A 21215-nucleotide genomic window follows, 5' to 3' on the forward strand; every position below is an offset into this window, starting at 1 on the left:
GCTTACTTTAACTTAATCATCTCTTTAGAGGCCCTATCTCCAAATACAGTCTCATTCTAAGGTCTTTAGGGCTTCAAAGTATGAACATTAGGGCTTCAACATATGATTTTTGTGGGGGGACATAAGTCAACCCATAATAAACAGGATAAAATTGAATTACTTTGGCCTCGGCACGTGCTAGCTTAAATTTAGCTTCTTGGATTTACTAAGTCCACTCAATTATAGCTACTTTCTACCTTGCAGAATGTAGTTGTCATTAACTTTTCTCTCAAAGTCTTTATCCTGAGAGATTTATGCTTTTCTTTATATGTCTCACTTGTTCCCATTTAGTATGGTTTTGGACGTCAGAAAAAGTAAATGCTTGTGTTTCATCCATCATTTCTCATCAGATATCTCTAGCCCACTTTATATCTCTTAACACGGCAACATAAGAATTTTCTAAATCATTGGGAAGTCTTCCTAAAGCTTATTTTTATGGCCACATAATGAATCTTCCAACTGGAAGGTATCATGTTCTATTTACCTATTTGATCTATGGCTGTGTTTCCAAGTTTTTGATATAACTAACATTACAGTAAGCCTCTGGGTCAAGAGTATTAACTCTTTAAGTCTTTCTTAATATATACCTCAATTCATCGACTCTAAGATACCATCCATTATAAGATACAGCAAAAGAGGTGAATAACTTTACTTCTGGGGAGGAGGAAAGGGGAGTTGGTAAAGACAAGAGAGTGGTTTTTATGTCTTTCAAAACATTTTGACTCTATGTGTATCTATGAAATCTGATAAAAATAAAAACTGAAGGGAAAAATCAAGCCAAAAAATTATGTCTTCAGGGGTGCCTAGGTGGCTCAGTCCGTTAAGCCTCAGACTCTTGATTTCGGCTCACGTCATGATCTCAGGGTCATGGGATCGAGCCCCATATCTGGCTCCATGCTCAGTGGAGAGTCTCCTTGGGATTCTCTCTCTCTGTCTTCCTGTTCCTCTCTCCACCCTGTGTGCTCTCTCTCTCTCTAAAATAAATAAATAAATCAAAAAGAAAAAAGAAAATTATGTCTAACAGTGTGACCTCATGATTTAAAACCGAAAAAAAAATTCATAGAAAAATTATTAAGGATCCACAGGGTAAATTTAAGAGTGAGTTTTGTTTTGATTGTTATTTCTGGATTTTTCAAAATTGAGTAGTTGCTAAAGAAGAAAAAGGTTTGCTTTTATTCCTTTTTTTCTAAAAAGAAAAATGAGGGGAGCCTGGGTGGCTCAGTCATTAAGCATCTGCCTTCTGCTCAAGACCTGATCCCAGGGTCCTGGGATCGAGCCCTGCATCAGGCTCCCTGCTCCACTGGGAGCCTGCTTCTTCCTCTCCCACTCCCCCTGCTTGTGTTCCCTCTCTCGCTGGCTCTCTCTCTCTCGGTCAAATAAATAAATAAAATCTTTAAAAAAAGAAAAGGAAAAAAAAAAGAAAAATGAGCAGAAGGAAATGCACCAAATTGTAGTCCTTGCATGGTGAAACTGTAGATGCTATTTCTTTTTTGTGCTGCTCTGAAGTTTCTAAATTACCTCTAATAGACATGTTTGGGGGCTTAAGGGCCTAAGAAAGAATACTCTGCTGGAAACGTAGAGAAATCTCTTTGCCTCAAGTAGAGACCACCCAAAGGGACATCCCAGCTCCCTTTGGGATCAACTGAATGAGGCCTTTGCTGAGACTGCTATGCAGTCTCATTTCTCCTTTTGCCCAAAGCAGATTCTTTTGCCTCCCCTCCTGAAGTACTGATCCCATGAGCACCCCAATAACTTCTCTACTTTCTACTCCCAAAAAGCCACTACTCTCAAATCTCCTCCTTCTCAGAGTCTATACCCTAAGGAACCTGACCTACAACACCATATGCTTTAGGCTGGTTCAAAGGACATAGTCTACCAACTTGTTGTAAGTTATGAAAGTATTTCTAAGGGCATGGTTTTGAAATAGAAAACTCATTTTGGCTTGCAATTTTGAGGAACATGTTAATAAGCAGGTTACAAAACAGTTCGCATGCTATAATTGCAATTAAGAAGATAGATATAAATACATACATTTCATAATAACAAACATTTGAGGACATAGTTAATGGATGAATGCATTCTTTAAATTTTAATTTGAATCCCAGTATAGTTAACATACAGTGTTATATTGGTTTCAGGTGTGCGGTATAATGATTCTGCACTTCCATACATCACCCTGTGCTCATCATAACAGGTGTGCTTCTTAATCCCCATCACCTGTTTCACTCATCCGCCCCATCCCCCTCCCCTCTGGTAACCATCAGTTTGTTCTCTATAGTTAAGAGTCTGTTTCTTCGTTTTCCTCTTTTATCCCCCAAGGATTTTTTATTTTGTTTCTTAAAGTCCACATATGAGTGAAATCATATGGTATTTGTTTTCTCCTAACTAGTACCATGTTGTTTTGATTCCTACAGATTTGCAACATAACTTGAAGTCTAGAATTGTAATGCCTCCAGCTTTGCTTTTCTTTTTCAAAATTGCTTTGGCTATTCAAGGTCTTTTATGGTTTCATATAGATTTTAGGATTTTTTGTTCTAGTTCTATGAAAACTGCTGTTGCCATTTTGATAGAGATTGCATTAAAAGTGTAGATTGCTTTGGGTGGTATAGACATTTTAACAATATTTGTTCTTCCAATCCATGAACATGGAATGTCTTTACACTTCTTTGTGTCACAATAGACGAATACTTTTTGAGTACCTACTTTTTGCCAGGCATTAAGTTTGGCATTATACCAAAAATATGAAAATGGTGATTATCTCTGGATGATGGAATTAGAAGTGGTTTTTACTTTCTTCTTCCTCCTTTTAGAATATTTTCCAAATTTTGTTTTGTAATTACATACAATGTTATAAAAATTATTTTATAAATTAACCTTATGCAAATAAATTTTTATGATAGCAAGTATTTCAATAAACATTTGCTATGAACTTTATATTACATGTAACCCCAAATTCTCCTCTCCACCCTCCAAAAAGCCCAAGACCTACAAAAATGAGATGTGTCAACCCAACAGAAGTTGAAAAGCAAGTTTTGAATATCAAGATTTGAGATATGGAAGGTGGTCATTAATTCTCTAGTCCAGAAAAAAAAAATACCCTGAGTGTTTTCTGAATCGTTTGCATTTTGAAGATGAAAGGAAAAGGGGACTCTTAGGTATTTCCCATTGACCTCGGATAGATTATATAACAAAAGAACCATAAAGTTTTCCCAGCCTTGAGTCTTTGACAAAGACACCATAGACATCAGGGAAGGCAGAGCCTGCACTTGAGACTTTAGGACCAAATCCTAAATGCTCTGGTATTTTTTATCAGTCCAATCTGAAATCTGTCATCCAAAGATTATATCCATTAACTTCCTTGTTACATGTCTATTTAGAATATATTCTTACCTGACTACAATTGGTCTTCAATTCAGAGAGAAAATTCAATATATTGACAATCTAAAGCTAAAAGGACAAAACATAGGCAGAACATTTTAGAGTATTATTCCTTCTTCCAAAATATATTTGTTTTGCTTTTTCCCCCTTGGCTTAAATGAATATATTTTATTGCATCTCCCTGGCAAAAACTTTTGACTGAATTCCAACAAGGTTACCTGAAGGTTAATTGAAATGTGGACATTTTTATGTAATCTTTTCCTGTTGTTAATGAATTTCTGACAAGCCAAGATAAAGGGTGAGATGTAAAGATAAGTTGACGTCTTCCAAATTAGAAGTCTAACCATTATGGTGATCCCACGCCAAGTCACATCCAGGTCTGATCTAATTGAACACAGTGTAACTAAGTGAGAAGCCAAGAGAGTTGATCCCTCTAAGCAGTGTTCCAGAATTTCTCTGGGCTGGAACAAACAAAAGTATTGCAAGGATTTCCGAGAATTAGTCGTGTTCATCATTTTCAAGGAAATCACATAGTATTCATTAGAGAAAGGCTTCTGTTAGGCTGCCCTCATTAGGAAGGATGGAAGTCATTGCGATGAATCACTGGAAGCTAGCTGGTTATAGAACGGCATGTGGTGGGGAAGGGGAGGCCCTGAGTACTTTGGTCTCTCTGATTGTGAACACAAGGAGTGGTCACCTTCCTTGAATCTAATGGGGCAACTACATGGTTCCCTCCTTTGCAGGGTCTACTTGATCCACAGTCTGTTCTACAAGCTATTGCTACACCCATCTCCCCAAAACAGAATTCCTTTCCGTACATGTTTGCTGGTGGCCATTTACTGACTCCATGATTTGACAATCATAGAATTTTAGAGCAAGAATGATCTTAGCAATCACCTTGTCCAGCTCTCGCAGTTATTTACATGAGAAAATTGAAGCCCAGAGAAGTGAAGTGATTTGCCCAAGGCCACACAGCAAGTTATTTCCATGTGAACTCAATCCTTAAGGCAATCTCCCATTATCTGCCTCCACGCAGAGGTGCCCAAACTATCAGAAACATTCTCCTTAAGCATTGAAAATATTCCTACTGCTGAAGAGATAGTATGTAGAAAAGTGAGGGAAGCCAGAGACCAAGAAGAGTCCTGAAGGCTCCACTGGCAGGGCTAGGAACTAGTCTTAGAGAGCTGGCCTTTTCCAAGGAGGGCTAACTTGGCTAATGTCTGACTGGAATGTGTTTCCAGGGAACAGCTAGTGACACAATGACTGCCTGAGTAGCAGGGAAGAAGGCTGCCCTGCTCTTCTTCCCTTCAAGCTTTGAAGAAGCTAATTGCTCATCCACTTAGCCCCATCCACTTGATGGGCGACTCACCTTGAGATGTGAATAATTTAGGGACTAGACTGCCCTGGGGTCCAACGTTTCAAGGGCTAGTGAGGCTTCAAGGGAAATGCAGCAGTGAGATGAGATGAAGCAACCAGAGAGGAAAAGAGAAAGCAAGGGTCAGCCTGCCCCCCCCTTCCCCGGTGTCCCAGGATAAGTTAGTTCAGTCACCCATTGATCACCCACAATTACTTATAGAGTCGGGCTGTATCCCAAAGACAGAAACCAATGGTGACCATGCCAATGAAATAAGTAGGCTCTGTGCTCAGTGCTCCACTGCATATCTTCACTTCATTAACTCCTGTGATCCTCACAGTGGCTCTATGGCATGTGCTATGATTGGCTCTATTTCACAGTCAAAGATACCGAGCCATGGAGAGATCGTATTCCACAGCAGGTAAGAGGGGTGGCTGGACTTTGGAGTCAGATCATCGAAGTCATGAGCCCACATTTTTAGCTCCTTCCCCTGTCCTTAAGGAGATAACCATGCACTGAAGGGTGCAGACACGGGAATAAGGAATTTCCATTTACTCCTTCACCCATGCAGACATTCAGTGAGCATTTAGGCTCCAAGGATACAAAATCCAGACAGGCCTGGACCCCAGAGTCAGAGAGACAAGAGACAGGAGACCAGATCTCCTTTCTCTGGTTCCATACAGGGCTCCATTTACAGCACTGTGCTTGTTTGCCTTACTGCCTATACTAGACCCACAGCGACTTGATGCCAAGAATGTGTCTCATGCACCTCTGTATCCACAGCTTCCAAGCACCCTGACTTGCATGCAGGAAATGCTCAGCAAATATTTGTTGGATGGCATGTAAACAGAGCTTGGAAAAGGCCCAGGTGTAGGAAAACAATTCCCTGGTTCGTTAAGCTACTGTCTTGCCTGATCCCAGGAATAAGAATCCATGATATAATCCATGTAAAGACAACTTGGCTGATAATATCCACTCGTGGAGATCTCCCTGGATGTCCAGATTGGAGCTCTGGGTTCTGCAGTTAGCTCCCTTGATCCTGCTATCTATCACGAACTTGGACCTTACCAAATCAAGTGCTATCAAGTCGTAGCATTAATATCTAGAATCATGATAGAACTGGGTGAAGAAATGAATTTTGAAGTCAGACAGACTTGAGTAGAATGCCAGCTCTGCTCCTAATTGTTTTTTCTAGAAGCCATTTAATTTCTTATACCTTCAGTTTCCTCATCTGTAAAATGGGAACAGTAGTCTACTTAGTTGGATCATCGTGAGGATTAAGTGGTATGATAGTTAATTTTATGTGTCAATCTGGTTGGGCCACAGTACCCAGATATTTGGTCTGAATGTTTCTGAGACTATGTTTTTTGTCGATGAAATTAGCATTTAAATCAGTGGACTTGAGTAAAGGTGATTGCCCTTAGTGTGGGTGGGCCTCATCCGATCAGCTGAAGGCCCGAATAAAACAAAGACTGATCTCCCCTGAACAAGAAGGGATTCTGCCAGCAGACAACCTTCAGTCTTGAACTGCACCATTATTGCTCCTGGGTCTCTAGCCTGCTAACCCATTATGCAGACTTTAAGTTTACCAGCATCCATAACTGCATAAGCCAATTACTTAAATAAACACCTCTCTGGGGGCACTCTGCTGGCTCAGTTGGCAGAGCACGCCACTCTTGATCTCAGGTTCGTGAGTTTGAGCTCCACGTTGAGTGTAGAACGTACTTTTTAAAAAAAAGTTAAAATAAATCTGTGTGTGTTTGTGTGTGTGTGTGTGTGCGTGTGTACATATATGTGTATGTGTATATGTACGTTTATGGGGGGGTGTAGACATATATGCGTGTATGTACGCATACACACACACAGAGATTCTGTTTCTCTGGAGAATCCCAACTAATACAACTGGTATGATTCCCGAAAAGTTCCTGACATACAGCTTGTTCTCAATGGATATTAGTTTTATTTCCCTTTCCCAGAGACCTTCAGCCTCTTCATCCCACGGGTAAGCAGATGACTGTCCAAAGTACCAAGACTCACCCACTTTCCCAATATAACCCTGAAGAGTTTGAGAAGATGAACGAGATAATCAGCTTTGAGCATCACAATTTAAGACACAAAACATCTGCTCCATGCCTGAAGGTGATCATTTCATTTTCAACAAAGCATTCTTGAAAGGACTTCAGAGTTCATCTGATCCCCAAATTACAAGGTGTTGGCCTACGGACCACAAACTCGTATAGCTGGTTTTGTTTTGGGGGTTTTTTGTTTTGTTTTCTTTGCTTATTTTTTACTCATGCAAGCTTTTTATTATTTTTTTAATTTAATATTTGAAAGGTGTCACATAAAAGTCTGGATTCCTGGCTCCTCTTGATAAGTAGGAAGATCTGGTGACCTCGGGTGTGCACACCTGGAGCTGAGAGGTGACGGACACCATAGATAGGACACAGGTCATGGGGGTCTTTTACTCATTCGTGTCAAGCCCTGTAGACGTTTGAGTCTGTGACTCCTTGTGTCCTCCAGCTCCTTCAATTCAGAAAAGAGGAAGCATAGACTCAGGGAAGTCTAATAAACTTGCATAAGGCCATGTGCCAGATGGGCAAAGCCAGGTCTAAAACCCCACATTCTTGCCTATCAGGCCCCTTAAAATATGCCGTATTCCAACTGAGCACAAATGCTTTTGTTGACAAGGTAGGTGATTCCTAAGGGTCTTTAGTTCCCCCGTAAGGCCTACTCATTTTAGCAGTAAGATCAAGCTTAGTTTCACAGATGAACGCAGTGTTTTAAGATGGGGCTAAAACACGAACTGTCTTATTTACCCCTGTGATTATAAGCACAGTTCTGGTGTGAGACCAAACTTGGCTTTGCCATTATCTTGGGCAAGTTTCTCATGTTTCCAATAAGAGTTATACATACACAGTGTCAGTGGTGAGGATTAAATGAAATACTTCACATAAAGTGCTCAGGACGATGTCTAGAATTCTACAAATGTTCTTGAATTAAGACCTCAGAGGAATTAAAATAAATATGGCAAAATTAGCAATGTAGCTAGGTGATTTTGCATCTGCGAATATGTATGAGTTCACAGTCACCCCCCCCCCTGCAAATTCAAATCCGACACCCTGGTGTTTTCCTCAGCTTCTCCCCTTTTACACACGTGTTCATGGACTCGGTTGGTCCAACCTGCAAATCACGAAGTAGGTCCATACCAACCTATTGATTAAAGTTCAAGGTTTATTTGGGGTTATTTTTGCCCTCAGAATACACTTCACTACTAATACACAGTCAAGGCATTATGTTCAAAAAAGACAAGTCTTGAATTAATCCCCATTGTCTGGGTGGTTGAGTTACCAAGGTGATATACAGTTGGGTTAATTTGCTGCTGTTTGTATTGATTTTAGGATCTGCTTTATTTCATTCTTTATGGTTTCATTTCGGTTTTTAATATGTTACACCTAAGTTTCAATCATGAAGTTGAACTATGTTATTGTACAGCTCTGTGTTATTGGAATTAGGGCAATGAAAAGGACAGGTGCCTTCTAAAAGCTTAGCCGGGGCAGAGGAGCAGACATGTCCAGAGACCATTTTGATAAGCAGTGTCTTGGATTTGTGCGCAGAGAGCTAAGGCGAGTCTTAGGACCGTGAGCCATAGACCGTGGGGCTTAAGAAAGCTTGCCGAATGAATGAGTGAATGAATGAATGGGTGAGTGAATTTGTGATTCTATTCGTCCCCTCTAGACTGTGAATTCTTTAAGGTAAAGACCGACCGCATTCATCTCTGTATCCCAGGTTTGGCCAGAGCTGGGCCCCATCTGTGTTTTTAGAGTGGAAAGCAGCTATCCAGGGGTCCCGCATGCAGCGCTAGGCCCAAATGAATTCCAAGCATGTCGAATTTCTCAGTTGCTGGAGCACCTGTCCTCTCCCTGCTCTTTGCAAACTCATCACTTGCTGCCACGCCCCTCCATTCTGCCCTCTGCTCCCGTCTATGAGGAAGCAACATCCCTACCTCCTCCCAGGGGCCCACCCTCCCAACCTCCCTCTGGAAGAGGTCTGGCTAACCCCCTCTCTGGCCTCTTTGACTCTTTCTTATGCAGAATTTCTGCCTCAGGCCCCGAGTGACCCATGAATGAGGGCAAAGCCCAATGACCTTGCACCGAAGACTCCTTGACCCACCTATGCTTCAAGGTCTGAGATAATCATTCTCCTCGTTCGGCATGGTGCACTGGGGGTTATACACAAGTAATGAATCACGGAACGTTACATCAAACACTAGGGATGTACTGTATGGTGACTAACATAATATAATAAAAAATATTATTTAAAAAAAAATCATTCTCCTCTGCAGTTTCAAACGTATCCCCACTGTTTTTTATCGTGCTTCTCCTCACGAGTTGCAGTTCGCTAATCCCAGTTTACGTGTAAGGACAACTCACTGGGCACTAAGGACTTTGTTTCCGCTTGTCTGACTTTCACAGCCCTTTGATGGAGGCGTGTCATGTTGTAAGTGTTTTATAGGTGAACAAGCTGAAGCCCAGAGAATGAGTAACCGGCCCAAAGCCACGGCCAGCAAAGAGCAAAGGATGTGTGTGGCCCCTGCTTCCACTCTCCACCACCCCCCACTCGCACCTTGGTGCCCGCCAGCGCTGCTCTCCCCAGCTGAGCGCGTCGGTGGCTTGTGTCTTCGCAGCCCAGCCTCCTGACCTCGGCAGGTTTTGGCGCTGCCCCTCTCCTTCTCCTTGGGGAGATCGCTCCACACGGACTGGCACAGCACGGCACCCTGCGGTCGGGCTCCTCCCTCCCTGCCTCGCCCTCTTCTGCCCTTCTTCCTCCCAGTTCCTGGAACTGGGCAGTCCCACAGGCTCTGTTTCTGGCTGTGCTCTCTCTGCACTCAGTCTCTGATAACCTGGATGCCTGCTTCTGGAAAGCTCCTCCTCCCAGCTCTGGTCCTGGGTCGGCCTCTCCAAATGCATGTTTTTCATCTCGTCCACACCCATCACACCCAAAACCAGCCTCTTCCTTCTCTCCTCCAAGGGGTAGCTCTCTTCACGCTGCCACTCCTGTACCCGTGGCCGGCTGGTAACCCCTTCTGCCCTCGCTGACTCTCGCTTGACCTCATGGCAGCAGCTTCCCAAGTCCCCTCCCTGCCCTGCTCATGTCCTTTCCAGTTGACAGCATAATCCACACGACCTTGTAGAATGTTCTTCCAAAAACAGTCCCTTGATTACTGATTTAGACAGTAATGATTTATGGAGAATGGCCGTGCCAGGCACTTTACTAGCCTTTGGGGATTATGTGACTTGTCTATGTTAAATGATCTGTGATTCTCTTCCCCAACGTGAAACGAAAGGTAACACAAATGAAAGACAATGCCAGCTTGCAGGCTGGAGGGACCTTAAAGGCCATCTACCTCGTTTACTGATAAGAAGCTGGAACCTACTTGCCGTTTCATCTGAGAATACCTACTGAGGGCCACCTCCAGCCCAAGTGCTCCCTAGGCACGGGGGTTTAGCACCAAACAAGACAGACAGCCCCTGCGCTCAGAGACCTTGCACACTATTCATCACCTCTTGTACTTATGGTATGTTTATTAATTCACTCAACAAACACTTACTGAGCACCTACAATGTGATAGCTCTTTCCGAGGAATACAGCAATGACTAAAACGGACAGAAGTCCCTGCCCTCTGAGAGCTTACATTCTAGTGAAGGGAGACAGGAAAGAAGTAAGTGTGTATGTAAACACACCGACTCGGGGTACTGAGTGCAATGGGAGGCAGCCCGGGCTCGTACAGCCTCACTCCTCCCTGCGTGAGCTCTGGAACTCTGTTCAAGATACCTCACTTTTCTGTACCTCGCTTCCCTCATCTATAAAATGCAAATCATAATAAGGCCCACATCACAGGGAATGTTGTGAGAAGCAAGCAAGATGTTCTGGAAGTGTCTAGGACAGTCTCCGGCACACAGGAAGCACTATGACCCTTCACGCAAGTGTGCAGAGAAGGGCAGAGGGCTTTGGGATGCCTGGAGCAGTGCAGTATATAGAAGATGGTTGAGGGAGACCGCACAGCAAGAGAGACATTCCAGCCAAGACAGGAGGAGGAAGAACTCGCCATGCGGAGACCTAGCAAGCGTTCCAGGCTGAGGCAGGAGCCAGCACAAGACCCCAGCAGCGAGGAGGCCATTGTGGCGGGAGCACGTGAGCCAGGGAGAGTGAGGAGAAGATGAGGCAGCCAGGCATGGAATGGGGGAGCCGGAGAACCCCGCAGGGCTTAGACTCCATTTTGGCTTTTGCTCTAGTGCCCTGAGGAGCCTTTGGAGAACTTTCGTCTGGGGAGGGACTCCATCTGTTTTGTGTCTCAGAAGCATCATTCTGGCTGCTCTGGGGAGAGACTAACTGCAAGGGGCAGAATCAGGACACTAGTCAAAGAGGCTTTTGCAAGAACCCGAGGAAATTAGGGGCTGGACCAGGATGGTGAGATGTGGTCAGGTTCCAGATATATGTTGGAGATCGAGCTAATGGGATGTTCTGTAGGCTTGGTGGGGGTTTGAGGGAAGAGTCAGGGAATGTGATAAAGGAGGAGTACTGGGCATTATGAAAGCACAAAGGAGTTCTGGGAGGAGACTGGAGAACACAGACAGTGAGGGAGGCCCCCAGGGCAGGGATTAGTAAGAAAGAGCCTTGAAATGTGGGGTCTGAGATGACCGTTCCATTTAAACATCAGCCCCCTCAAGTCAGATTTATTGTTCTAATGTTTAACCCCTTGAATTCCCAGAGCATATGGAACAAGAACCACAGCAAGCATGTGGATGCCCTAAGGTCCATACACAGCGCCCCTGTTAACGTCCACTCCGAACACGTAGGAAAACGAGCTCTTACGCCAACGTGATTGTCTGTCTCCCCCTGCTGACCATCCTTGTATTTCAGCTTACATGCTGGTTGTTACTTGCTGGGTATTCTGATACTATCCTTACCTTGCATATTTGCTATAGCTGCCCTTTACATATTTAGTTTTTATAAGGGCATTTTAGAGAGAGTTGGGTTTACAAAAATTCTATTTCTGCCTTAAATTTCAAGACGATAATTGAAAAACCATAATGTCATCATCGCCATCATCACTGCCACCACACCAATCATCCACTTTGTCCCATGCTTTTCCTGACATTTTCTCCTGCATTATCTCACTGGATCTCATATCCTCTCCACGAGGTAGGTAAGATGTTATTCCCATTTTATACAAGAAAAAAGTGAGGCTCGGAAAGGTGGGACTTTCTGCTCTGGGACTGAGCAGATTCAGTTTGCCATGAATCCAATCTTCTCGTCACTGGAAAATGTGCCCCATATGACTGGAGACCTGGGATAACATGGAAACTATAGATAGACACCACCATAACACTTCTTAAGATCTTATGTAATGTTTTCCTAATCTCCCTAATGAGAGGGACTAGTTATTGCCTTCTAAAGCCACACCAGGCACAGCACTAACCGTAGGAAGTACACCGGGTCATTTCATACCCTCCACATTGTTATAAAGTAGCTGTCATTACTAACTCCATTTTACCCGTGCAGTCTGAAGAGCAGACGGGAGTTGACTTGCCCATGGTGCCTGAGCTGTTCTTTCTCCCCCTCACCCCGCCCCAGCTTTCTCTTCCTGTCTGGACATCTGAGCCTACAACCACCTTGTCCTATATAGAGAATGACCTGGGGCATTTCCCTCTCTTTCCCCCTCTCAGGAAGTGTTGCACCTTCTCCCTCCATACATCTTCAACTCGGAGAACTTCTTCTAATGTTAATTAAATGTGACCATGGGGCCCCTGAGGGGCTCAGTCTGTTCAACATCTGACTCTTGATCTCAGCTCAGGTCTTGATCTTGGGGTTATGAGCTTGAGCCCTGCATGGACATGGAGCCTACTTAATAAATAAACAAACAAACAAATAAATAAATAAATAAATAAATAACCTTGGTTTGACTCCTAGGACGATTTAGTTTTGGTGCCTACACTGTGTTCCGAGACGTTTTATAGCTGTCAGGCAAGCAGGTATGTGGGTAAGTACTGTCCTCCCTTTACAGGTAAGGAATTTGAAGCTCATATAATTTCTGGCTGGTAACTCTCCCTTGACGAAGCATCAGAAGACTCATGTTTAAGATCTAAACTTTGTTAATGATCTGTGTGAGCTTGGACAGGTCTTTCTACCTCTCTGGGCTTCTAGCATCTCATCCGCAAAACAGGAATACTCATTCTAGTCACCAAGCACATCCGAGGACCAAATGCACGTAAAAGCTACTGGCAACTAGAAAGTGCTACCTGGTTGACCTTCTCCATGCCCATTTATTGAGACCTTCCTTTATGGACTCAAATATGATTAAGCATTGGACTTTGGAGTCTGACTTTCTGGGTTCACATCCAAGTTCCACCAGTTCACGTTGGTGTCCTTGGGCACTTGATTTAATCTTTTTTTTAAGAGATTTATTTCTTGGGACGCCTGGGTGGTGCAGTCGTTTAGCGTCTGCCTTCGGCTCAGGGCATGATCCCGGCATTCTGGGGTCGAGCCCCACATCAGGCTGCTCTGCTGGAAGCCTGCTTCTTCCTCTCCCACTCCCCCTGCTTGTGTTCGCTCTCTCGCTGGCTGTCTCTGTCAAATAAATAAATAAAATTCTTTTAAAAAAGATTTATTTCTTTATTTTAGGGGAAGAGGGAGAGGGAGAATCTCAAGCAGACTCCCTGCTGAGCGCAGAGCCCCACAGGGGGCCTCAATCTCACGACCCTGAGATCATGACCTGAGCCAATACCAACAGTGGGACGCTTATCTGACTGAGCCACCCAGACGCCCCTTTAATCTTTCTAAGCTTTGTTTCCCCCTTGTTTCCTTTTTAGAAGGAATCGTAATAGCAGCCACTGTGCAGGGTTGTGGTGAAGGTGCAAGGGAGATAAGAAGACTATGGAGGAGTCAGCACTGGGCTGCTCTTGCTGATGTGGTTATTATCCTCATGATCTGGTTATTCTTCAAGGTTCTGTGTTGAACTAGGTGAAAAGACACAATCCCTGGAGAGGTGGCTGGATAAGGAGGGGGGAGGGAAGGGAGCTGACTCCTGAGAACGCACTCTGTGTCATTCCTTCACCACGTGCCCTTAACTGTGTTATTCATCAGGATATTTGGACAGGAAATCTTAGATTAACTGCTAAGTTTCCAAAGTGAACATTTCCATTGGCCATTAGGGAGATTTCTCTGGCTCAGAGAGCTGCCAGATCTGGGAGTCACCTTTGAGTGGGGGAGTCTATGCTGAAGATACGTGACTGAATTGGATCCATGTCACACAGACACAGATCCTAGAGACACAGCAGGATCAAGGGAAAAATTGTTCTTGTGAGCTCTAAGCCTGGTACCAATTTCTGGCTTCAATATTCATCTTTACTAAATCTGTATACTACCTGTTACATACATACATATGTAATTTTTATTTTTTATTTATTTTTTTCCAAGCTACATTAAGTTTTGTTGTCTTTTCTTTTTATGTGGAGATGATGGACTTCTCTTTTCTGAGCTTTTCTGGACTTGGATAAAACTGGGAAGCAGTAGGATATCGGAATTTGGGATAACATTTTCTCTACTGTAAGTGGCCATTAAATGTATCATCAAAAAATAACAACTTTTCAGAAAAGACACCAAATTTAAAGTACTCTGAACTTTTGAAATGTGAAATGAATGAGCTTTTTGGATTTGAAGAAATAGGTAAGAGCTTGTCTTTGTTTGGCATTTTAACTTTCCAGAATATTCTTATATCCAACTTCCATCCACTTGGGTCACACACTCAGCCATTACTCATCCTTTTCTTTTCTAGGTTTTCATTCACTGGCCTCTGCTGAAAAAACCCATTAGTCTTCAGCAAAGAAAAGAAATTTTAAAAAACAAAGTACACAGAAAACCTGACCACCTACCCTTCAAATCAACCCCAATATTTGCAGTAGATTCAGTAGCCAGCTCCCAGGATGATGCCTTTAATGACTCAGAAAATGGAAAAGCATTAAAGACTATTTCTCAATAGAGACAAGTTAAGACATTTTAATTAGAGGTCTATTCCATTCCCCTGCCCACCCTCACTCCCAAAACGCACTACCAGAGGCGAGGTCAATGTTACATGGGCAGACATAGCTATTCCACAGCACAACACGCAGGCATCTAAAAGATAAGTGATGGCGTCAAGTACGGTCTGGCCAAACAGTGAGATTATTACATAAAAAGGAAAAATCTGTCTATATGCCTATATAAGGAAATTGCCAAGAAGAGTTTTAAATGAAAAAAGCAAGGTGAAAACAAGTAAATATATTACTTTTACTGCTGCACTATATGTTAAAAAGTCCGGGGGTCGGGGGGGGGGAGGGTCGGGGAAGATTACATTTTTTGCTTGCCTATATGTTGTTGCTATTTTTTTATTCTCTTAAGGGACACACCAGAAACTACTAACAGTGTTTATCTTTTGTGTATGTGGGGCGGAAGTGGGGGAAATTTGGCAAGTGGGAAATAGCACTCTACCTTTTTAGGTCTTCCAACATTTGAATCATATTAAAATACCTTTTTTAAAAAAGACATCAAAATATATATATATATATAAAAGATATTTTAAATTGTACCCTTAAAATGACCACTAGATGGCGATTGTTCTTCATTTGAACAGCCGCCAGCAAGTATTCATACAACAAAGACATTAAAGCTGGATGAAGTCTTAGGAACTGCCTGAAAGCTTGAGCACCCGATTATCTTAATAAGAACGGGAGAATGGGATGGGCTGGTGATGGGTGTTGAGGAGGGCACGTATTGCATGGTGCACTGGGTGTTGTATGCAAGTAATGAATCACAGAACTTTACATCAAAAACTAGGGATGTACTGTATGGTGACTAACATAATATAATAAAAAAATATTATAAAAAAAAAAAGAAAATGGAAAAGCCCAGATCCCTTTCCCCAGTTTAAGATTCAGCCTTGCCTCTCCTGACTTTCTTGAAAATCATGTATCCATGCTATAATTCAAGAACTCAAAATGGTTTTCTACAAATGCATTTAAACATCAATAGTGTTTCTTGTAAATCCCCCCAATGTGACATTGAATACATTAAAAACTCAAAGATTTTTTACAGCCCCATAACCAAACACAAGACACATTTATCAGAATAATCAGATGTCAGGCTTCGGGTGGAGTACCTCAAACTACCAAGGCTCAGAATTTTCTTTTAGTTAATAGGGAAAAAGAGTCTTTGGGTTACAAATAGCTGAGTCACAAACACCTTATATATACAAGTCAGCCAGGGCTGTATTGGTCTGGAAGTTCCCATTTCATGGAGCGGCAGACCGTCGCACTGAATCCCTGAGAGCAAGCAGTGCCTTAATACCAGAATCCAAGGCAGAGGCACTGTTTTAACCCGGCATCTTCACAACAGGCCTGAAAGAGAGCTGCCACTCCCTCTATTATACCCATGAGGAACATTCCATGAGGAAATGAAGCAGCATGCTCAAAGTCACACAACTTGAATCACAGAGTTGGGACTCCGACTCCGAATTAGGATGACCAGTTGTCCCATTTGCCTGAGACTGAAGGGGTTCCCGAGATGAGGGATTGTCCGTGCTAACATTGGGACAGTCCTGGGCATACCAAGGCTAACTGGCCAGCGTGTATACAAGTCCAGGGCTCTTCCTACTAAAACGGACTGCTGTGAGGTGGCCTGGTCCTCCAACCTGTGTTGACAATGAAAGAATTTCAAATGGCTATTTAAAAAACAATGCTGTGTGCTCCTCTTCCTCGGCTAGTTCCATTATGGCGGCCCATAGCCCTGCGCACAATTGGTGATGCTGAACCAGGTTATGACCTAGATTTATTTCGTTTATCTAATCATTACACTACGGATTTAGAAAAGGTGCTTATTCCTAAATGACTAATCATGGACAGAACAAAATGGCTTATACTTGAAAATCTGTGAAGATAGGAGGCTATCATATGGCAGCTCAGCTGGGGTATCTGCATGCCCCAGGGGGGCTATAAATTCTCTACTGACTTGCTAGATTATAACAAAACATTGAACAGAAACAGTAATATATCCATCCCCTGACTGCAGATTTTATGAGACCGAAGAGCTATTGTAATGACCATTCAACTGGGGCCATAAAATAAATTTATGGAGATGATTTCACAACTTTAACTGGAAAGAATGGCTTGGTTGCTATAGATACAATTGACATTGGCAAAACAATGTAAATCTTGCTTTCCTTAGTCAAGCAGTGTAATTCAAAGAGGGTCCACATTGCAAGTTTGCTGGTGAAAGAGCTCCCCGAAACTCCTGGACATAGATCGCACTGTGTTGGGAGGAAATTTCAGGCTGATTTATTGGATGTGTCTTTGAATATAATTGAAACATCAAGTAAATTTAAATCATGTTTGTGTCATTAGCAAAACTGGAAAAGCAAAGTATGAAGCCTAAAATGAGAGCTCAAGTCGGGTGGTAGAGTTTGGGAACATCTGGTGTTCTATTGCCATCACCAGTAAAATGATCAAATGGTCGGGTTCCGTGGCCATCTGCGTCGTAGAGGTTTTTGCATGTACTTTCTGAGAATTTTGTTCTGTGTATTAGAAATACCGGTGGCTGCCATCCCAAACTCACTCTCTGGTTTGAGCTGATAGGCCACTGGTTCCCTTTGGAGGGATTGTTGTTTGACTTATGAATGAAAAACCTTTATCAACAAAACACAACACTTCTGTAAGAAGCATTTAAAGAGAAGATATATTGTTTTATGAATTGCCCTATTTTTTATAGTCCTAAATTCATGAAAAGAACAGAAGTAATTGAACATTGTTAATTATTACACCACTTTAAAGAGTAAGAAGCAGCTGGTTTTTTATCTGACAGTATCTAAGAGGTATTGTTATAAACTGAATCATGTTTCCTGGAATTATGTTAGGAGCATTTCAGGGATATTAACTGAATTTTCTCATTTGTTCAGACTATTTCCAGTGAATCTTCTTTATGGTTCCTTTAATCAGTGTATTCCAAAAACCTTTACACATTTTGAAATTTTCAGTGCAGAATCCTTACAGACCGCCTCTTAAATCAACAACAAAAAACCACTTTTTTTTTCTTTAGGCTGTCCATTGATAAGCTACACATTGAATGTCAGGGACAGGACGAGGTGGGGTGTATGTGACACCTAGGGAATTGCACGGCCCAGAGAGTGACACCTCTCAAAATTCTGTGTCCTCGGTGACGTTTTAATGCACGCTCCTCCTGACTCTGCCAAGTAGAACAGACATGGATAAGACTCTTTACCTGGCTCCGAAGTGTCCTATTCGTTTTTAAGTTTCTGATTGAAAACATACGTGTGCATGTCCAGTTTGGTAACGTTGCATGAATTTCATGTCTCACTTGGGTTAAATTAAGTCAAGATGAAAACCCCATATTGATATCTATATTTTCAAACACTTTGTCATTTATGAAGATTTCCATCTAGTTCTATCAACGTTTTTTTTCTTCCATACATAATTCATTCAGATAAGATACATTTCTATCAGCTGTTTTTTAAACTACATATTGACATTTCTATTCAATTTGAAGATTAGATTCTATTTGACTTTTTTTTAAAGATTTTGTTTATTTATTGGACAGAGAGAGACACAGCGAGAGAGAGAACACCAGCAGGGGGAGTAGGAGAGGGAGAAGCAGGCTTCCCTCTGAGCGGGGAGCCCGACGCGGGGCTCGATTCCAGAATGCTGGGATCATGACCTGAGCTGAAGGCAGATGCTTAACGACTGAGCCACCCAGGCGCCCCTAGATTCTATTTTAAACCACAAAGACCAAAGACCTGTCTACACCACTATGTCCCAGTTTATAGAAATAACGCAATTTTTTTATCTCTTCTGATAATTTCGAACATGTGGATGACAAGATTGCTCTGACAAGATTGCTCCTGACTTCCAGGGATCAGAACAGTGGAGTGCCAGGAATATCAGCACTGACAGTCTTTCTCCTGAGTCCTCAGACAAGCAAAGTGTACATAGATGGACAATAAGAATGGTAACAGACATCTGTGATCCAAACACATCTATCTCCAAACACACACGGCCTCCCACTGCATATAGCCTCTTCTACTATGGTTACTTTTCAAGATTTATTTATTTACGTGAGAGAGAGCACACATGCATGAGCGCAGGGTAGGGGCAGGGGGAGAGGGAAAGAAAGTCCCAAGCAGAGTCTGTGCTGAGTGCAGAACACCATGCAAGGCTCGATCTCAGGACCCTGAGATCACAACCTGAGCTGAAACCAGGAGTCGGAAGCTTAACCAACTGAGCGACTCAGGCACCCTTACTGTGGTTATGTTTTTAATGGAAATAAAATAAATGTAGCAAAATAGGGGATGGATAAGCAAATTATGGTACAATTACATGGTGGAATATTTTTTGCCAATTAAAAATGACAATGTAAAACTCTATTTAAACTTAGGGTGAGGTTTGCAACATATTAATTGAAAAATTCAGGTCACTATAAGGTGATAGCATTTCTCTAAACATGTATCCATTTCATTAGATCTCAGATGTCATCAGTTGTAAGATGGGCTATTAATTTACTCATCACTAAGAAGAAAGAGACTGCCAATTAAACCATGACATGTTGCTTTCTAAATACACTGATTCTAAGACGTATCCTGATTTCAGAAATCCTAAAATGTGGGGGAAAAAACTTTCTTAGCTATGCACATATGAGTTATATGAAAAATATGATTTACATGGAAAGTGTGTAATATATACACAAATGTTAAGAGTACTGACCTCTGGGTGGTAAGATTATCAATTACGTTATTTTTGTTTTTTATTATCTGTATTGCTTTACATTGAAAAAATGGCAGCTTGGCCAATAAAACCATTTTATTTTATATTTTTAAATATTTATCTTAGAGAGAGTGCGCACGCATGGGGGGTGCGGGGGGGGGGGCAGAGGGATAGGGAGAGAATCCTCAAGCAGACTCCCCGCTGAGTGAGCAGCCCAACACAGGGCTCAATCCCAGAACCCCAAGATCACGATCTGAGCCGAAATCAAGAGTTGGACACTTAACCGATTGAGCCACCCAGATGCCCCTAATAAAACCATTTTGATGGAAAACTAATCAATCCCCCTCACTGGGGAAGCGTTCATCCTCTGCTTCCTGCCATCCAGCAATGTCTTTTCTGCTCACAGAGCACATCTGGGTCCTCGACAGTCCTAACCATGTCATCCTCGGCTCTCTTGAAAAACCGGTTTCCCAGTCTACACAGTGGGCAACTGTGAAGCAGGACTTCTAGGCCCAAGTGGCAGCGAAGAGCTTCCCCCTTGAACCCATAGGGAGTAGGCCATAAGCTCCGTGTCTGTTTCTATCAATATTCTGTCACTAGCACCTGACACCAGGAAAATGATCGACTGATAGTGGTGACTGAATGAATAAACAGTAAATCAATTATTTAATAGTGAGGCTGAAGCAGCCAGCAAAGCCAAGTCTGGAAGAGGGAACGGAGATGCAGAGGCAAGAATCAAACAGGGTACCATGGAGATGGGAGCGAATACTTTCCGAGATTCTATGATGTGTCCAGGGTTGAGGATAAAGCAAACCAAGTCTTGCATCCTGGGATGAGATTCAGGGTGAACATGGATGAGAATGAGGGAAGGGACTTGCTGTCCTCTGCCTATGGCTTCCATCTCTAGGTCTAAGGCTGCTACTGGAGTTTCAGTGTTTTTCAGCAAAGGGAAGGGGGGAAAATTAAATCTGGGGCAAATGGCTTTGTCTCTAAGACAGCCAGGCAATTGCATTAATCGTGTCTGTTTACATCCCAGTGGTCAGACCCAGACCCAGCGGGGAATGTATTCCGTGGTTGGGAAGCCATGTTCCCAGTTAAAATTGGGGGTGGGAGAATACTATTTAAGAAGAGGAGGAAATAATGGACACTAGGCAACAGCCAGCAATCTCCAACATTCCCATTTATGGGTTCTTCGTCTTTGTGAGAAGAAAAGGAGATGTCAAGGGGGGACAACCTTGACTCCTAGGCTACTGCCTACAACTCAACACCCAGCCTCCATGACTCCCAGGAGGAGGACTGTTTTCTCGTTTACCAAGTGAAGGAGTGGAGTCACTTCTCTGCAGCCATAATGTTCCATCATTCTTTCATGATTCTGTAATAAGTTATTACAGAAACGTCTACTTTGTTACTTTTATTTTGAAAGTATTTGACATGGTAATGGTCATGGGTGACACTGAAAAAATAACCCATCTTTACAATTACCCATCTGACAGCACAGACTCCATGACTCATTCCCATGTTCCAGAAAGCTTGACAGCAGAAAGGACACCTACCACCACCGCACAGAGTTTCCTTCTTCCCACCTCACCAGTCCAACCAAGTTGTGCCTGGAAAAGCTCCCAACTTCCATGGCCATGAGC

At 42.7% G+C, this 21215-nt stretch overlaps 1 protein-coding gene and 1 pseudogene across 1 annotated transcript in view; one reads left to right on the forward strand and one right to left on the reverse strand.

Moving 5' to 3' along the window:
• Positions 1–14812: 14812 nt before the first annotated feature.
• Positions 14813–21215, reverse strand: part of CD38 (CD38 molecule) — a 48651-nt gene continuing 42248 nt past the window's right edge. Inside the window, exon 8 of the mRNA XM_045771392.2 lies at positions 14813–16496. Coding sequence (XP_045627348.2) covers positions 16280–16496 — 217 coding nt within the window. The 3' untranslated portion in view covers positions 14813–16279. The remainder of the gene's footprint in view (positions 16497–21215) is intronic.
• On the forward strand, positions 16541–17285 carry LOC123775834 (hypoxanthine-guanine phosphoribosyltransferase pseudogene; annotated as a pseudogene).

This window comes from Ursus americanus, chromosome 8 (assembly GCF_024610735.1).
Source record: "Ursus americanus isolate L20-20 chromosome 8, mUrsAme1.1.p, whole genome shotgun sequence".
NCBI lineage: Eukaryota > Metazoa > Chordata > Mammalia > Carnivora > Ursidae > Ursus > Ursus americanus.